Source organism: Suricata suricatta, chromosome 17 (assembly GCF_006229205.1).
Source record: "Suricata suricatta isolate VVHF042 chromosome 17, meerkat_22Aug2017_6uvM2_HiC, whole genome shotgun sequence".
In the NCBI taxonomy this organism is placed as follows: Eukaryota; Metazoa; Chordata; class Mammalia; order Carnivora; family Herpestidae; genus Suricata; species Suricata suricatta.
The window spans coordinates 39,058,008-39,073,727 of NC_043716.1; the positions used below are offsets into that span (position 1 = coordinate 39,058,008).

At 42.6% G+C, this 15,720-nt stretch overlaps 1 protein-coding gene across 10 annotated transcripts in view; it reads left to right on the top strand.

Moving 5' to 3' along the window:
- ATP6V0A1 (ATPase H+ transporting V0 subunit a1) overlaps window positions 1-15,720 on the top strand; it is a 58,986-nt gene that overhangs the window by 19,812 nt on the left and 23,454 nt on the right. For 7 of the 10 annotated variants that reach the window (XM_029928157.1, XM_029928161.1, XM_029928163.1 and 4 more), the window contains 7 exons: window positions 5,740-5,843; window positions 6,218-6,344; window positions 8,129-8,211; window positions 8,823-8,916; window positions 13,309-13,521; window positions 14,193-14,343; window positions 15,295-15,434. In XM_029928157.1, coding sequence (XP_029784017.1) covers window positions 5,740-5,843; window positions 6,218-6,344; window positions 8,129-8,211; window positions 8,823-8,916; window positions 13,309-13,521; window positions 14,193-14,343; window positions 15,295-15,434 — 912 coding nt within the window. The remainder of the gene's footprint in view (window positions 1-5,739; window positions 5,844-6,217; window positions 6,345-8,128; window positions 8,212-8,822; window positions 8,917-13,308; window positions 13,522-14,192; window positions 14,344-15,294; window positions 15,435-15,720) is intronic. The other 3 variants (XM_029928162.1, XM_029928165.1, XM_029928166.1) reach the window with 1 other exon arrangement.

Consider the following 15,720-nt stretch of genomic DNA (forward strand, 5'->3'; position numbering starts at 1 on the left):
GTTCCATTTCTCATGCAGTACACAGCCAGTCATGGTTTTGTATGCTTTTGCATTTTCTGCAATTTTTCATCACAAGATGGGGAAAGGAACCCTAAAATAGTTGTGTATATATATATATGTGTGTGTAATTGAAATTTTGTCATTATATTTTGAGGTAAGTAAATGCTTAAGGTAAAAGTTGAAACAACAAGAAACATTCAGTCATACATGAAATTATAACAAAGGTTTAATCTCCAAACCTCTGTCATTAAATTTTTATTTTTATTTTATTCTCTATGTTTGCTTATCCACCATGAGCACATTTGTAACTATCTACATAGCACAAGTCACACTTTAATTTTTCAAGAGTTTTTCTTTATGTTGTATGGAAATACTGGTAGGATGCCTATTTTGAAATTCCTGGATTTTCATGGAAACTCAAATCACACTACCTTACAGGGAAAAACCTTATAGGTTAAAAATGTAGGTGACAAATGACAGTTTGCTGAGGTGTGCCCAAGAAAGCCTTTGGAGCAAGGCTTTCATAAGGGTTCCTTCTCCTCATTAAACGTGGAGAAGAGTCTTAACTTTCAGCCTGGACTTGGCTTTGTTGACGGCCTAAGGTATCAGGAACTCTCTCTTTTTTTTTTTTTTACAGTAAGGTGTCTTTGCCACCAGATTAGCAGTATCAGACATTTCTGCTACTGTTCCAGCCACTCTTCAGTGTGCCTTCCATAAAGTTCTTTATTTTCTTTGCTCAACAACAACAAAATTGGCAAAGCTCTTTAAAAATAGAGGGCCCATTTTAGTTAGCATCTGATGTATTCTCAGTTCTATTTTTAATATTGTTTTTTTAAGGGCCAGAGCAGGGGCTTTCTAACCAGCAGCCTGAGCCTCACCTGGGAACTTGTCAGGATGCACATCAGTAGTCCCCACTTGAGACCTCGTGAATCAGAAACTCTGAGGGTGGGCCCAGCAGTCTGTTTTCACAAAGTGACTCTGAGGCACACTAGTTTGTGGACCACTGGGCTTGAGAACGTCAGCCGAAGATGTGGTACATTCCTGAGTAACTAAGGATGGGCTCAGAGAAGCCATGCTAATTAAAAAAATCTGTTGGGGAAAGGGGAAAAAAGCTCATGTGAACTTAATTGCCTGGTCATCTCAAGAATCAGAATCTGGCTGTATGTCAAGAGCGGTTTGGTGTGAATATTTGGCTTGCTCACTGAGTTGAGAATTTTGAGACTCATGGGAACTTTCACCAGTCCCTGATATCTCATCGAATTAGAGGGTGTGGGACAGTGTGATTAACTCTTTCCAAGTGTTTCAGGTCTTTTGCAAAAGGCATGGCCACATATGCCATATTGTTTTAATGAACAAATAATCTGGAATTCATTTCAGTTGCTCACTGCCTAAACATCATTGTATTTATATTCACTAATCCACTGAGCATTTAATGAGCACCTACTCTTTGTGAGGCACAGGATGAGTAAGGCATGGTCCCTGTGTTAAAGGAATGTGTCACTTAGTCATATCAGAAAACATCCCAGGGCACCATGTCTCCATAGGCTCACAGATATGTGCTTTTTGAGTTGTGTCCAAGCTGCCGTCTCACAGATCCAATTTTTTAAAAAAGTTTTTTTACTGTTTATTTATATTGAGGGAGAGAGAGAGAGAGAGACAGAGCACAGGCTAGGGAGGGGCAGAAAGAGAGAGGGAGACACAATCCGAAACAGGTTCCAGGCTCCGATCTGTCAGCACAGAGCCCTATGCGGGGCTTGAACTCCCAGACTGTAAGATCATGACCTGAGCTAAAGTTGTAGGCTCAGCCGACTGAGCCACCCAGGTGCCCCTCACAGATCCAATTTAAACTGGCCTCAGAATCAAAGCTCAAGTAATTTTAATATCATTTGGGGATTAATTCTTTTGCACCCCTCCCCTTCCCCTTTTGATGTAGTCTTAGTTTATTGCTGGGATGTTGCTGAAACGTATGACAATGTCTTTCTTAACCTCCTGAGTTTAAGAACTAGAATAGGCTTCCTTGTCTAACTCATTCTGGGAGAAATTCTGATTAAAGACTGACAGATGGACTCCCTTATGAACAATAGTTACTTGAATTGTTTTTTTTTTTAATTTATTTCTTTTTGGAGAGAGTGTGTGCGCGCGCGTGCGCACATGAGCAGGGGAGGGGCAGAGCGAGAGGGAGACCGAGGATCTGAAGCAAGTCCCGTGATGACAGCAGAGAGCCTGATGCGGGGCTCAGACCCACAGACCTCCAGATCATGAACTGAGCCAAAGTTGGATGCTCTTGTCATCAGCCCCTCGTGTTCCTACATGTGTTCTAACCATCGCGTAGGGAGGCTTCTGGCAAGGACCATTCTGCCTTTCCTCTCGGAGTGCAGTCAGTGCCTTGCCTGCTCCCACTGCTGGCTCAGAGGTTCAGCCAGGTCCCTTTCAATGGCTCTTGCCCTGCTGGTCCCAAGAAGCAGTCTCAGCCGTCGCTGCCATGCCAGGCCATAAGACCTCACAGAGTACGTGCATCTGTGCCCGTGAGTGCACGCTTTAAAGAATGCAAAAGAGAAAGAAACACAGAACCGTCAAATCTCAGAAACAGAACTTTTTTTGTGAGATCGTCTTCCATGCCTAAAATCACGGTTTGCAAATGACCTAAAATACAACCGGTTTCAAACCCTTCTTTTTAAATATAATTTGGTGAACATGACCAATAATTTATAATGAGTTAGCAGAAAATGGCCAAATCAGAAAAGGTTTCTTTCTTTCCAACTGTAGGCGTAGTGGTCATGATTCGCAAGGTGTCTGGAAGGGGCCAACTAAATGTAAATTGGATATTCTTATGATTTAAGATGATTACAAATTCGGCTTAGCCATTTCTCGTCCAGAGCATTTAAAATGACTTGTTAATGATTATCCTTTTCTCAGTCTTCTTGCTTATGAAGAACTGTGAGAGCTGAAGAGGGCTCTCTGCATCTTTTACCATAAGCACCCTAACACATGAGAACGTAAAGAAGACTGGAAAAGCAATGGTTAATGGCATGCAGGTCCCTGCCTTCCTTTCCTCCTGAGTCTTCCATCCATCTGCCCTTCTTTACTTTTCTTTCCCATCTGCCGTCTCCTTTGGGGCTTGGGTGAATACCGTAAGTAATGAAATGTGATTTTTCTCTCTCACTGTAGATGGAAGTAAGAGTGTTTGCTTTTGGTAATAAATGCAGCTGGATCTGGATGTGCTGCTTCTATTTCAGTGTAGATGGGGAGCCGCTGAGATTCTGCCACTTCCTCTTCCAGGGCATGGTTTTAGTGTTCTGACGAGGGGAAAGGGTAAGCCAGAGAGCATAGCAAGTCATTTAGAGGCACATTGGCAGCGTTGTTATTGTTATTAGGGAGCCCAGGATAGTATTAGTTACCCCACATGTGGTTTTAGAGATGGTTTTAAAGGCCCTTAGTGAGTGATTCTGGTCCTCCTAGTTCCCCTTGAGGTACAATTATTTGAAATTTTTTTACTCCCCTCTCTAAGATTTAGGATTCTTAAGTATGAAGTAGTGAAATTATTAATTAGAATATTGCAAATTTCCATTTAATTTTAATTCCACTGCGTTCTTTTTATGCCCACAGAGTCCCCAGATCCAGTTTTTGGAGGAGTCTAGTTGTTCAGTACCTTTTGCTGTTCTAGCAGTATTCTTCTTTAGAGCACATATATTTGCACTGAGTCTGATCTTTTGGGTTTACTTTAGCCAGGTCTCGTGAACCATGTAGGGAAGTAGGCAGGAGTCTTGTGTGTAGCAGTCAGTTTCACTGGTTTTTGCTGAGGGACATCCCAAAACAAGTTGAAATGAGGTAGCCATCTAGATCCTTAAAATAGGTTGCCTATGGCTTGTAATCAGCTGATTTGATATTAAATAGAAACAAAAAAAGTCCCCTAAATTTCCATTTGATAGCAAGTGCTCCCATTATCTCCTCTTAAACTTTTTCATATATCATGACAATATTTCTGTGCCTTCTGATGTACTCAGAGCCTGCCCTTCCTCTTTTTTCTTTCTTTTTTTTTCTTTTTTTTTGGGGGGGGGGAGGTTAAATGTTGATCCTGCATCAACTTTTAGAATTCACTTCCCCCAAAATTGCTTTCTCTTTTTATGTCGGCTTTCAGCCTAATCATTTGGTTTGTACTCAGGTTTATACTCAGTCCTAAAGCCCTCTCCCACACCCCTCCACTTTGCATTTCCTGTGACTTATCAAGTTCCCTTGTGACATTTTTTGATCTCAGGGTTAACAAGAATAGAATCAAATTGATGTTTGGAATGAAGATGATAGAGGAAAAATTCTCCAGATTTTTTTGTTTAGTTTTGGTTTTGAAAAGGAAGATTTTTCTGGCATAGTTCTGGTCTTGGTCAAACAAGTAGTGTGTGGATATTAAAGTTGAGGAAATCAGGCAGTAGAGCAGTTGATTGGCCTTTATTTTTCAGAGAGCTTCTCAGACCTTTCTGGTAAGAATAAACGGTGTTACGATGTGTTGGGTAGAGAGAGTCTAGGAAGTATAGACCTCCATCTGAGAAGGTCCCTCTCCTTCATTTCATTGTATAAACTGTCATGGTGGAAATCATTTTAAATCTAAACAATTAAATTAGCCCACATGTTCTATATTGGCATATAATTGGGTTTTTTTTTCTTCACTTGATTTAGATTACTGGCTTCAACTATATTCTCGGTGACCCTTAAACTGTGTAGCCTGACATGAACTTTTTAATATTTCTAGGTTCCTGGTCAGATATGAAGACATTCAGATATGTTTTCATTTTTTCTTCCCTTTATTGATACAGTCGAGGCTCAGGCCTGCTCAGGCAATATGCTGCTTCTCCTTTTGAAGAAAGAAATACTATTTTTTTTTTTTTTATTAATTTTTTTTACTTTAGAGAGATGGAGAGCACACACGCAGGGGAGAGGGGCAAAGGGGGAGAGAGGGTCTTAAGCAGGCTCCACACTCAGCTTGGAGCCCGACGCAAGGCTCAATCTCACCACCCTGGGAATGATTTTGACCTGAGCCGAAATCAAGAGTCAGACGCTCATCCAACTGAGCCACCCAGGTGCCCCAAAAGAAATACTCTTTAATTCCCATGGTTTGGAGCATTTTTTTTTACAGTGGCCATGCTGGAAGTTCTCATGTTTTGAGTTTTGAAGAGCATGGAAAACCCAGTCATGTAGAGATGCCCCTTCTGCCTTTCTCCAGGCCACACTGTGCTCAGGACAGTGGTGGTTCCTTGCTTTTCTTCTTGGAAAAAGAGTCTCTATCTTTCACATTCTCACACAGGGAAAATTCTAGTTTGTAGCTGCCTAGAAATTTGATGTTGAGAGTTGCTTTGGTCTTGCTGGAAATGAAGAAACATGGCAGCTTCCATCCATACGCAAAGGTATTTCCTGGTACTTTCATGACTCATTCAGGGAAACAGAGGAAAAATGGTTTCCACCTAAGAAACAGATTTATACATATCACCATTATGTAGTGTTTTTTTCTTTATTCCTTATTTCAAAACCATTTCCCCGGATGCTTTACTGGGGCAACGAAGCTTTCTTTACCTCTTGTTTCTTTCCTTTGTTTTCTTCCCCTATTCTTGTCTTTTTGTGGGTATGTCTTCTCTTTTGGTGGTTTTTTTTTTCCCTCTTGTCTTTATTTTCTGAACTTATCTCCCGGTTCCTCGTTCCCTGCATGCCACTAACTATTTTCATTAGATATTAATTGATTTGTGAATTCAGGCTGAATTGCATCATCAGCAGATGGCGGATCCAGACCTGTTGGAAGAGTCTTCGTCCCTCTTGGAGCCGAGTGAGATGGGAAGAGGCACACCGTTAAGACTTGGGTAGGTACTGCTGCAAGCCTCCATAAGTCAGTAGGGTCACGTTCATTTTTTGGGGGAGAAGGGGGAGCAGGGGTCAGGTTCACTTTTGCTGTTCAAAAGAGCGGTGAGCCTGGCCCATTCACTTGCTTCCAGGATGTGTTCTTTTCTGAGCCTCTTGAGAGGTGTTCCTAAGTCACTTTGGATTCAGTTCCTGAGTTGTCCTGTCAGCCCTCTCCTGGGTCTGGAAATAAGACTTTGGGAGCCCTTTTGACGTAACATTGTGTAGTCTTGTGTTTGTCATTTGTGTCCCTCTCCTCTCACTTCCCTTCTTTGTCTTAAAGCCTTCCGGCCCATGGCATGGAATAGAGGTCCCCATCTGCCTCTTCTCCCTACAGCTTCGTGGCTGGTGTGATTAACCGGGAGCGCATCCCTACTTTTGAGCGCATGCTTTGGCGGGTGTGCCGAGGGAATGTGTTCCTGCGACAGGCTGAAATCGAGAACCCCCTGGAGGATCCTGTGACTGTAAGACAAGGAAATTGTGTCCGTGGAGTAGGTCTTGTAAAGGGAACCCAGAGCAGTGACACTGCATGGAACCACCTGAATCTGACGCTCCCACAGAGGAGCCCTTATGTTTACGCCTGCTTTGACTCGCACATTTGAAATACTGCTCTCTTCCTCTTTACTCCCGTCATGTGTGTACAGCTGATGTACACTGACGGGGGCCTAGGCATTTTCAGGCCCCGCTTGTGTAGGTATTTTTTGGATTGTAAATATGTTTTTTCCAGTTACCTTAAACGTCAGCTTTATATGCTTTCTGTTACTTATCTGAGACCAAAAGAAAATCAACTTTCTATGACAATTAAAGCGAGACATCTGGTTCCAAGTTCAGTGATGTCAATATGAGGAGAGAGTTCCTCAACTACGAGCCTGATAAGTTGATGAAATTTTTAGTTGGTAAGGTGTTTTGTCTACTTGTTTGTTGGGAGATTTAGAAACTTAATTTAAAAATAATATATGTGCAAGATAGAATAATCTTCCCCACCCAGTGCTTTTCCAGAGTAGAATGGCTGAATATCTTGGCATTTGACATAATGGGACAGAGTTCTTAACATCAGCCTACACTATGTATCATGAGTCCTGATTTCAAGGATCACAAGCAAGGAAGAGTAAATGTCTTGTAAAAAAAAATTTACTTTCTTTTTGGATTGGTATTATTTAGAAACCTGGGCTTGGTTTTTCTGTTGAAAATGAAGTTTTGGATTTTCTTAAATTAGTATTCTTTGCTCCATCTAAGAAAAGAGATTGAATTTGTGATTTCTCAGAGTGGGTGGGATGTGCAGCTGAAAATCTGTGGCTTTTAGCCTTTTATCCTCCTAAACAGGAGAGTGATGGTGCTTAGGGTACAGTGAGCCCCCAGAGCAGTTTTACAGACTCACTGTGCTTGGCTTGTGGAGACACTGCATTCTGCAGCCACACCTCTTGTGGAACTGTTCTCAGGAATTTTCAGCCAAGTTTCTGGGCAACAGAAACTCTATTATCAACAAATTTAGGAAAGGGGGTCTGGCTAGCTACAAGAGAGCAGCTGCACAAAGAATGTGCTTCAGTTTATTCCTGGAGAATGAGGAATTTAAGACGGGTCGTGTCATTGTCTTCACTCCTCATCTCCTTTTATCCTTTTAAAGTACGTTTGCTTTTTATTATAACAACTCTAGGAAGATGAGAAATACAGGCAACCAGAGAATCCTAGTTAATACCCAGTTAAACTTATGTTTCTGATCTTTCCCTGCAGTCCTTACATCATACTTTGCGTAAAAACTTGGTATTTGGAATAGATTGCCTTCCTCCCTGCCCCTTCCTTCAAAATTAGCACGAAGCATTGTTCATCAGCAGTCTTCCCAAACCCTTTGTTCCTTAGAGTTACTCACAGGTTCCTTTATCTGGGAATTTCTAAGCATGGCAATAAGCAGGAATGGCTTCATTTCCTCTCCTCTGCACTTACATCACTCAGGTAGTATAAGGTTTGAAGTTGAATTGGTAAAAAAGGCTATATTATACTATGAGGAGAATCATCTGTGTTCAGCTCATGGTTGAGCTTAAAAACAAATACAGAAAGTTTTTTGTGCATTAGAGATTATAGGCCAAATGTTCTTGTAATAGAGCTTAAGAAATGGATTGAGGATAAAGTTCGAGTACAGGGATGCCATATTCTTAGAGGACTCCTACTATTCCTATATCACCAATAAAGTAGGTTGAAATATTCTTCCAGAGTAGAACTCTGAGTTCTCTGTTTCTGGTTTGGGGACCAGGGTGACTACGTGCACAAGTCTGTATTCATCATTTTCTTCCAAGGTGATCAGCTGAAAAACAGAGTCAAGAAAATCTGCGAGGGGTAAGAGAAATGTGCCTCCTGAGGGTGTGGTCAGGCTGCCTGACTGTTAAGTCTTAGGATACAGAATAGTGAAACAATAGCCCTCTTAGCCTACCTTGATGCAATGCATATATCTTCTAATAATGTTAGGGCTATTTTTTACAATTAGAAACGGCCTCAGTTTATTTTTAAAATTACTGTCAAAACCAATTTCCTTTCTTTGGGAAAAAGTAATTAGGATTCATGGTTTATAAATGCTGCATTGTTCTAGGACAATGGGTTTGTGTACCCAGCAATGTGCCATAGGCATTGTGCCTGTTAGCTTTTCTGAAATTCTGCCCATAAGATCTCTTTTCCATGCCATTTTTCTCTCTTAACTTATAATAGGATTTGTATTACTGAGTTTTACAAATTTTAATCTAGGTAAATTTAGTAGCTGCGGAGAACATCAAGATTGTTCAAACGCTCCTGCTCTATCTGTAGGACACTTCCTAGTTACTCATGATCCAGGCACCAGTCTGAACTAGTCCTGCTTAGGTCCTTCTAGTACATTAAGATTACTTTCTGAGGTTATGTAAATTAGATAAGTTAAGAAACCTCGATGTTCATTGGGCTATGTTTGTATGTTCCAGGTTCCGGGCCTCACTCTATCCCTGTCCTGAGACACCACAGGAGAGGAAGGAAATGGCTTCTGGAGTTAATACCAGGATTGACGATCTCCAAATGGTATCCGAGGGTTGGCGGGAATTTGTGTGTGTGTAAAATGATGAGGTTTTTTTGGAAGGTGACAGTGGGGTTGTGGGGGTCTGGAGCTGACAACCAAGAAAGAATTCTTGAAGACGTTCTTTGATGCAAAAAGGTGATTTTATTGAAGCACGGGGGCAGGACCCGAGGGCAGGAAGCGCTGCCCTGGGACCACGAGGAGAGACTGGTTCTGTACTATGGGGTTGGGGGAGGTAAAGTCCAGGGGAAATTTTCTGTGAGATTTTCATATGCTAAAGAAGACTCCCAAGATAGTGGAGGCCTAGCTATTGTCAAGCTAAGGTTGTTTTTCCCTCTAGCAAAGCATTAACATTCAGACTGTAAGGAGTTCTGGAGAAACCTTCTACTCTGCCAGCCTCAAGTCTTTGTCAGTAGGCTGCAGGTTATAAGGAAATTTAGTTCTGTCTGCCATTTCTTTCTGCCTTTGTTTCCCACATCACTATGGAGGGGTGATGGAGACTTAGGTCCTACAGAACTGTCATCTCTGTCAGTTAGCCATTTGTTTTTCCCCTTTCCTTTTTCTTGGGCAGCCAGGAGTGCCCAGGGAGTATCACACAGATCCAGTCGAGGAGTGCAGAGGGTGTTTGCAGCCTGTCAGCCTGCCTTATGCTCCCGCATCAGAAATACTATAATAGAAAACCATTCTCCTTCCTTGAAACACTAACCATTTGTTAGGCACCTACAGCAGCCAAGATACCAAAAAAAGAAATGTCCATGGGTAACTTGTGCCCTTGGGAGCGGGGGGAAAAGTTTCAGGGAATGGATATTAAAAATAGCATTAATCATCCTCAAACGCGATAGGAATGCTATCCATCCAAAATTATTGTTGCTTAGAATATTCGATTTCCCTCCTCATGAGTCTGAGGTGTTTTTTTTTAATGTTTTATTTATTTTTGAGAGAAAGAGAGACAGCGTGAACAGGGGAGGGTCAGAGAGAAAGGGAGACACAGAATCCGAAGACAGCCTTCAGGCTCTGAGCTAGTTGTCAGTGTAAGGTTTGATAGATGGAGGCAGAGGCGAGAGGAAAGAGAGAGACGAAGTTATGGAGCCAAGAAGGCCTTTATTGGAGTCTGCAATTCCCGGGTGAGGTTCCATGACTCTGGAGCGGGGAGTCAGGGAAGTCGTGCCTGGTACGGGAGAGCAAGGTGTTTTATGGGTGCAGAAGTTTCGGGTTTGAGCTCAGGTGGGCCGATAGCCACGTAGGGGCATCTTTGGACGGTGGCAGGATTTAATTGGCTGTCCACTTCGGTGGGGTGGGGGATGCTGGAATTCCATGGGGAGGCATTCCAGTTTGAGACAGTCCAGATTGGAGAGTGGGGGTCGTGAGTCCCTGGCGGTGCCTGGAACTACTATCTGACCCGCAATAAAATGGCCGCTGGTGCTTTTCAAATGGCTCGGGTCATCCCAGGTCTGCAAGTGGGGGTTGTCAGTGCTCGCAGCTCTCCACCGCAAAGTGGCCGCTCAGTTGCCTTCCCATGGCAACTCTTACAGTCAGCACAGAGCCCAGCACAGGGCTTGAACCCATGAACCATGAGATCATGACCTGAGCCAAAGCCAGACACTCAACCAACTGAGCCACCCAGGCGCCCCTGAGGTATTTTTTATGATTAACAAAAAGTATGCTTAGTTAAGAAAAAAATCAAATAATAAAGAAGTAAGGCATAAAGTCGGATCCGCTGTCTCACACACACCTCCTTCCAGAGGCAGCCACTCTTAACAGCTTGGTGTGTATTCTTCTGGTCACGTTAGATCTTAATCACACAGTCTAGGCAAAGAGTCCTGGTACAACTCTTGTACCCAAGAAGAGACTGCATTAGATTTTTACCACATCACCTGTTGGCTTATACACTCCATGGTTGTCACAAAGTCCTAAGGAAGGAGTCACGACTGATGCATACATGGAAGGAAAGAGTGGCCAGTTAGAGCTTTGTTTCCTGTTGAAAGACTGTGATGATTGATTGCCCTCTTTACACATTAAAACACACAGTAGTCCTCTCACCATCCACAATTTTGCTTTCTGAGATTTCAATTACCCATAGTCAACTGCGATTCTGAAACAGATGATCCTCCTTCTGATGATGTCAGAAGGTCAGTAGTAGCCTAAGGATGCATCACACGCCCACACCACTCCCTGCACTTCATTTCCTTATGCTCATGTAGGCATTTTCTCCTCTCACGTCCTCACAAGAAAAAGGGTGAGTATAGGAAGATATTTGGAGCTACCACATTCACAGGACTTTTATTATCGTCTGTTGTTACACTTGCTCTATTTTATTATTGTTGTTAATGCCTAATATAATTGCCTAACTTATAAGTTAAACTTCATCATAGGTATGTATGTATAAGAAAAAACATACCATTTGTAGAGTTAGGTACCATTCACTGTTCCAGACACCCGGTGGGGGTCTTGGATGGTGATGGTGTCCCCTACGGATAAGGGTGCCCACTGTACTTAATCCCAAAGACAGTTCTTTCCAGCAGGGGCAGAATCACCAGAGATATGCTGTAACTCCCATTTCAACTCCGTTTATCCTCTTTCCCTCCAACTGCCATAATGTATGACCCGCCATCTTGACCTGTTGCCGGCTCCTTTGATGCACTTACCTGTTTAACCAAGAGAAGAGAGGTTTTAGAGCTGCTGGTGGGTGATAGGCCAATTAGTATGTTCCGGGTTCTAGGCCTATCTTATCCCTTCCTAGACTCATGGATAGATTTTTAAAAGGGATCGGCAGTATGGCCAGATTGATCTTTAAAATACCCAGCTATATGAACTGGAACTTTAAAAATGGTTTGAATATCAAGGAGTGAGATGTGGGGATGGGGGGTGGAGAAAGAGGAAAGCAAATAGGGCATTGCTTAGAAGTTTGTCTAGCATTCTTCCAGAAGTTTGAATGTAATTGTAAAATTGTCAACAGCCAGAAGGAGAGAAAATAACTTGTTCCTTTATTCTCAAGTGATACAAGAGTTTCTCTAGCCTGCAGGGTTTTGTTTTGTTTTGTTTTGATGTTTTTATTTATTTTTGAGAGAGAGAGAGAGAGATCTTGTGAGCAGGGAAGGGTCAGAGAGAGAGGGAGATATAGAATCTGAAGACAGGCCTCAGGCTCTGAGCTAGCTGTCAGCACAGAGCCTGATGCGGGCCTGCAGGTTTTTTAAAAACCTCTATGGAAGTCCCCACCTACTGCCCTTCAGAAAGTAGTTACTACTTCTTTCTGAATTGACTTGATGAGCCAAGTATGATGGAGCCTTGTGGCTAGTGCATAGCTTTTTCCCTCTCTAAAGAAATGTTGAGACTTAAGGTCAGTTTCCATGTAGAAGTGTGAGTGGTGGGTTGCTTGCCCTCAGCTTAGCCCCTCTTCTGCTATTGAAATCTTAAATGGTGATTACTGAGGCAGCAGAATGTAAAGTGTCCCTGTCCCTTCCTCCCGCCATGGTTTTAGCAGTGTGATCACTCTGAGGGAAACCTCTACTGGTTTCCAACGGATCAGCCCTGAAAACGTTTCCCTCCCCTTCCCCCAAGAAGCCTGACAGAAAGACACAGCCTCATCTGCCCCTGATAACAGTGGTATGTGGCGGTCTAAATCCCCTCTGAGGCCATGAGTCCTCCTGACCCCAAAGTGTCTCCTGTACCTTGGTCCCTGGCACAGAGCCTTTCTTGGCACAGCAGACAACAGTGCTCAGCCCCGCCTCTTCCCCATCATTCTGTAATGCTGGCTATGTGCAGGGGATTCTGCAGCTTACTGTTCTTAAGTATGGATTTTATCAACTCCCAGGCCTATAATGATGCTGACTTCTGTGAGTCTGAGTTACAGACTCCATAGGGAAAGCCGTTGCCCTTTAATGATCCAGGTAAAAGCCAATGACCTACATTGTGCTGTGGACTTGGTGGGAAGATTAAATATAGAAGAGATAAAAACAATTTCCTCAGGTTTCTCTTCAACTTGAAGCTAAAGGAAAATGAATATTAGTAACTAAAACTCTAATTTCTTGTAATTTACTCCCCCCCAAAAACCCATTCTACATTTTTTTAATGTTTATTCACTTTTTTGAGAGAGCGAGAGAGCATGAGCATGAGCAGGGAAGGAAGCAGAGAGAGAAGGAGACACAGAATCTGAAGCAGCATATAGGCTCTGAGCTGTGAGCACAGGGCCTGACGTGGGGCTCAAACCCATGAACCACAAAATCATGGAGTTCAACTGACTGAGCCACCCAGGTGCCCAAAAAAAGCCATTCTAGTCTAAGGAAGAATAGGTCCCTAGCAACTCTTCTCAAAAAGCTGTGCCTCTTTGCCATTCATATTCTAAGATCTAAGACTGGTTCTGGAGAAGGATCTCTCCTTGTTCCTTTCTCTCCCAAAAGGTTCTGAATCAAACAGAGGACCACCGCCAGAGGGTTCTGCAGGCGGCTGCTAAAAACATCCGTGTCTGGTTCATCAAGGTGCGCAAGATGAAGGCCATCTACCACACCCTGAATCTGTGCAACATAGACGTGACCCAGAAGTGCCTGATCGCTGAGGTCTGGTGCCCTGTCACTGACCTCGATTCCATCCAGTTTGCACTCAGAAGGGGCACGGTAAGTTCCGCACCCCTAGCCACGCAGCCAGGAAGAGAGGTGCCCATCAACAATAACATGAATTTATTACATTTTTGTGGCATTTTTACTTTCAGAGTTCTTGACTATACTCACCTTGTCCTCTTCCGATATCCTAACCATGCATTTTGTACATCTTGTTTTCTGAATGTGGAAACTGCAGTTCAAAAAAGATGAAATTGACTTGGTCGTACACCCATGATTCTTCAGGGTAGCTCATGACCGGAACGTCAGTTTCCTGATCCATTCTTTCTGTCCAGCAGACCACTTCTGAGGGATAACCCTGGTTGCCTTGCTTACTTAGTAGTTAGAGTTTGAGAAGATCTGCTGCTCTCCTCCATCGAAGGAGGAGAAAACAACGATACTCTTCGAAAGGCAGATGAGGATGTCTCCAGACAAGGAAGTTTCATGTTTTCTTTTTTGACACATTTTAAAAATAAATTTTTTTCACAGTGAGGATATTCTTCCCAAGACTTAATGTAAAATTTTCACTGTAAATTTTATACCTACTTCCAGTTTCCCCCAAAGACTTGGGAAGATCGGGAAACAATTCACATAGAATGAGATGCATGTATTTTATATGTACAATTTGATGAGTCTTGATGAATCCTCAGGATGATCTAATTTTGCTGTATGTGCTCAATGTTTCCCAGGAACACAGTGGCTCCACGGTGCCCTCTATCTTGAACAGGATGCAAACAAATCAGACTCCCCCAACCTATAACAAAACGAACAAGTTCACATACGGCTTTCAGAACATAGTAGATGCTTATGGAATCGGGACTTACCGAGAGATAAACCCAGGTAAAAAAAGAAGAAAAAGCTTGAATCTTCTCCCTCTAGCAGTTTTGTTTTTTGTTTGTGATTTCTTCTAATGCTCCCCTTCAAATGTTCTTGAGTAACTGGCTTAAAACTAACAGTGTTGTTAAGACCTCGGCTCTGGTGTCATTCCTGTAAAGACGTGCCCACTTTGACACAGAGAGGGAGGTTTGTTGCTGGGTGACAGGCACTCTTTTAAAAGGTGGTTTTATGGGAATGAGCTCAGTGGATTGGATTCTTTTGTGTGCCCTCACAGCTACGGAACACCCGACTTTCTCTAGCACACCATTTGCTGGAAGCACTTTAAGCAAAAAGTTTTTTCCAAGATATCTGATATCTTTTTTTATTATAGTTTATTGCCAAGTTGGTTTTGATAGCTGATATTTTAAAAAGGCTTCCCTACTCCAGGTTAGACAGAGAAAACACAGCAATTATTGACCATTTTAGACACAAAGCAGATTTCATAAAAGCAAAAACAATTAATTATTAAATTGAGAGTCTGAGAATTCCTTTTTAGCTAGAGTCTTCTACAGGACTGGCTTTGCTCTGGGTTCTGGGCTTTCTCCCACTTCCCTGGGAGCTTTCTTCAGCTGGGAAATGGTTACTGCACAAGAGAAGAAAGCTGGCCTGTCAAAGGAGCAGTGTCCCCGGGGTTAGAGAGAAGGAATCAAAGAACAGATTACACTGTTGCCAGGGCTAGGGACAAAACTTGCACATCCTGTGTTCTTTGTTTAAAACAGTAGCAGTAGCCTAGAGGCCATCAGAGTTGCTTTGTGAGGTCCAATCATGGAAGGTTTTCTCTGGGAGTCCATTTGACCAACAGCTAGGGAGTAAGTCCCCTTATGCCGATCTTAGAGTACAGTGAGGAACATGTTCTTTAGGTGGTGGGCACAGTTGTCTTTACTTTGTCTTTTCCCTCCTTTTGTTTCTTTATAGCTCCATATACCATCATCACTTTCCCTTTCCTGTTTGCTGTAATGTTTGGGGACTTTGGCCATGGCATTTTAATGACCCTCTTTGCTGTGTGGATGGTGTTAAGAGAGAGCCGGATCCTCTCCCAGAAGAACGAGAATGAGGTAATGTTTGTCACATCTACGTTGGACCGATACTTTGCAATTCCTCTAGCAGTCACTATAAAATTATTATCTGGAAGTCTTATCCGTGAAGTTATAGAGAAGGTACAGAGGCCATGTCAAGATTAGAGAAGTTCTATTCATTTTAACACTGTAGCAGCCATGTGCTATGAAAGTAATTTTTTGTTAGCATTGTATTTTGACCTTTACTTCAAGCTCTCTGACCCAGGGTGGGGTAAATAGCGTGAGAAGGGTCTAGTATATTCTCAATAATATTGTCACAATACGA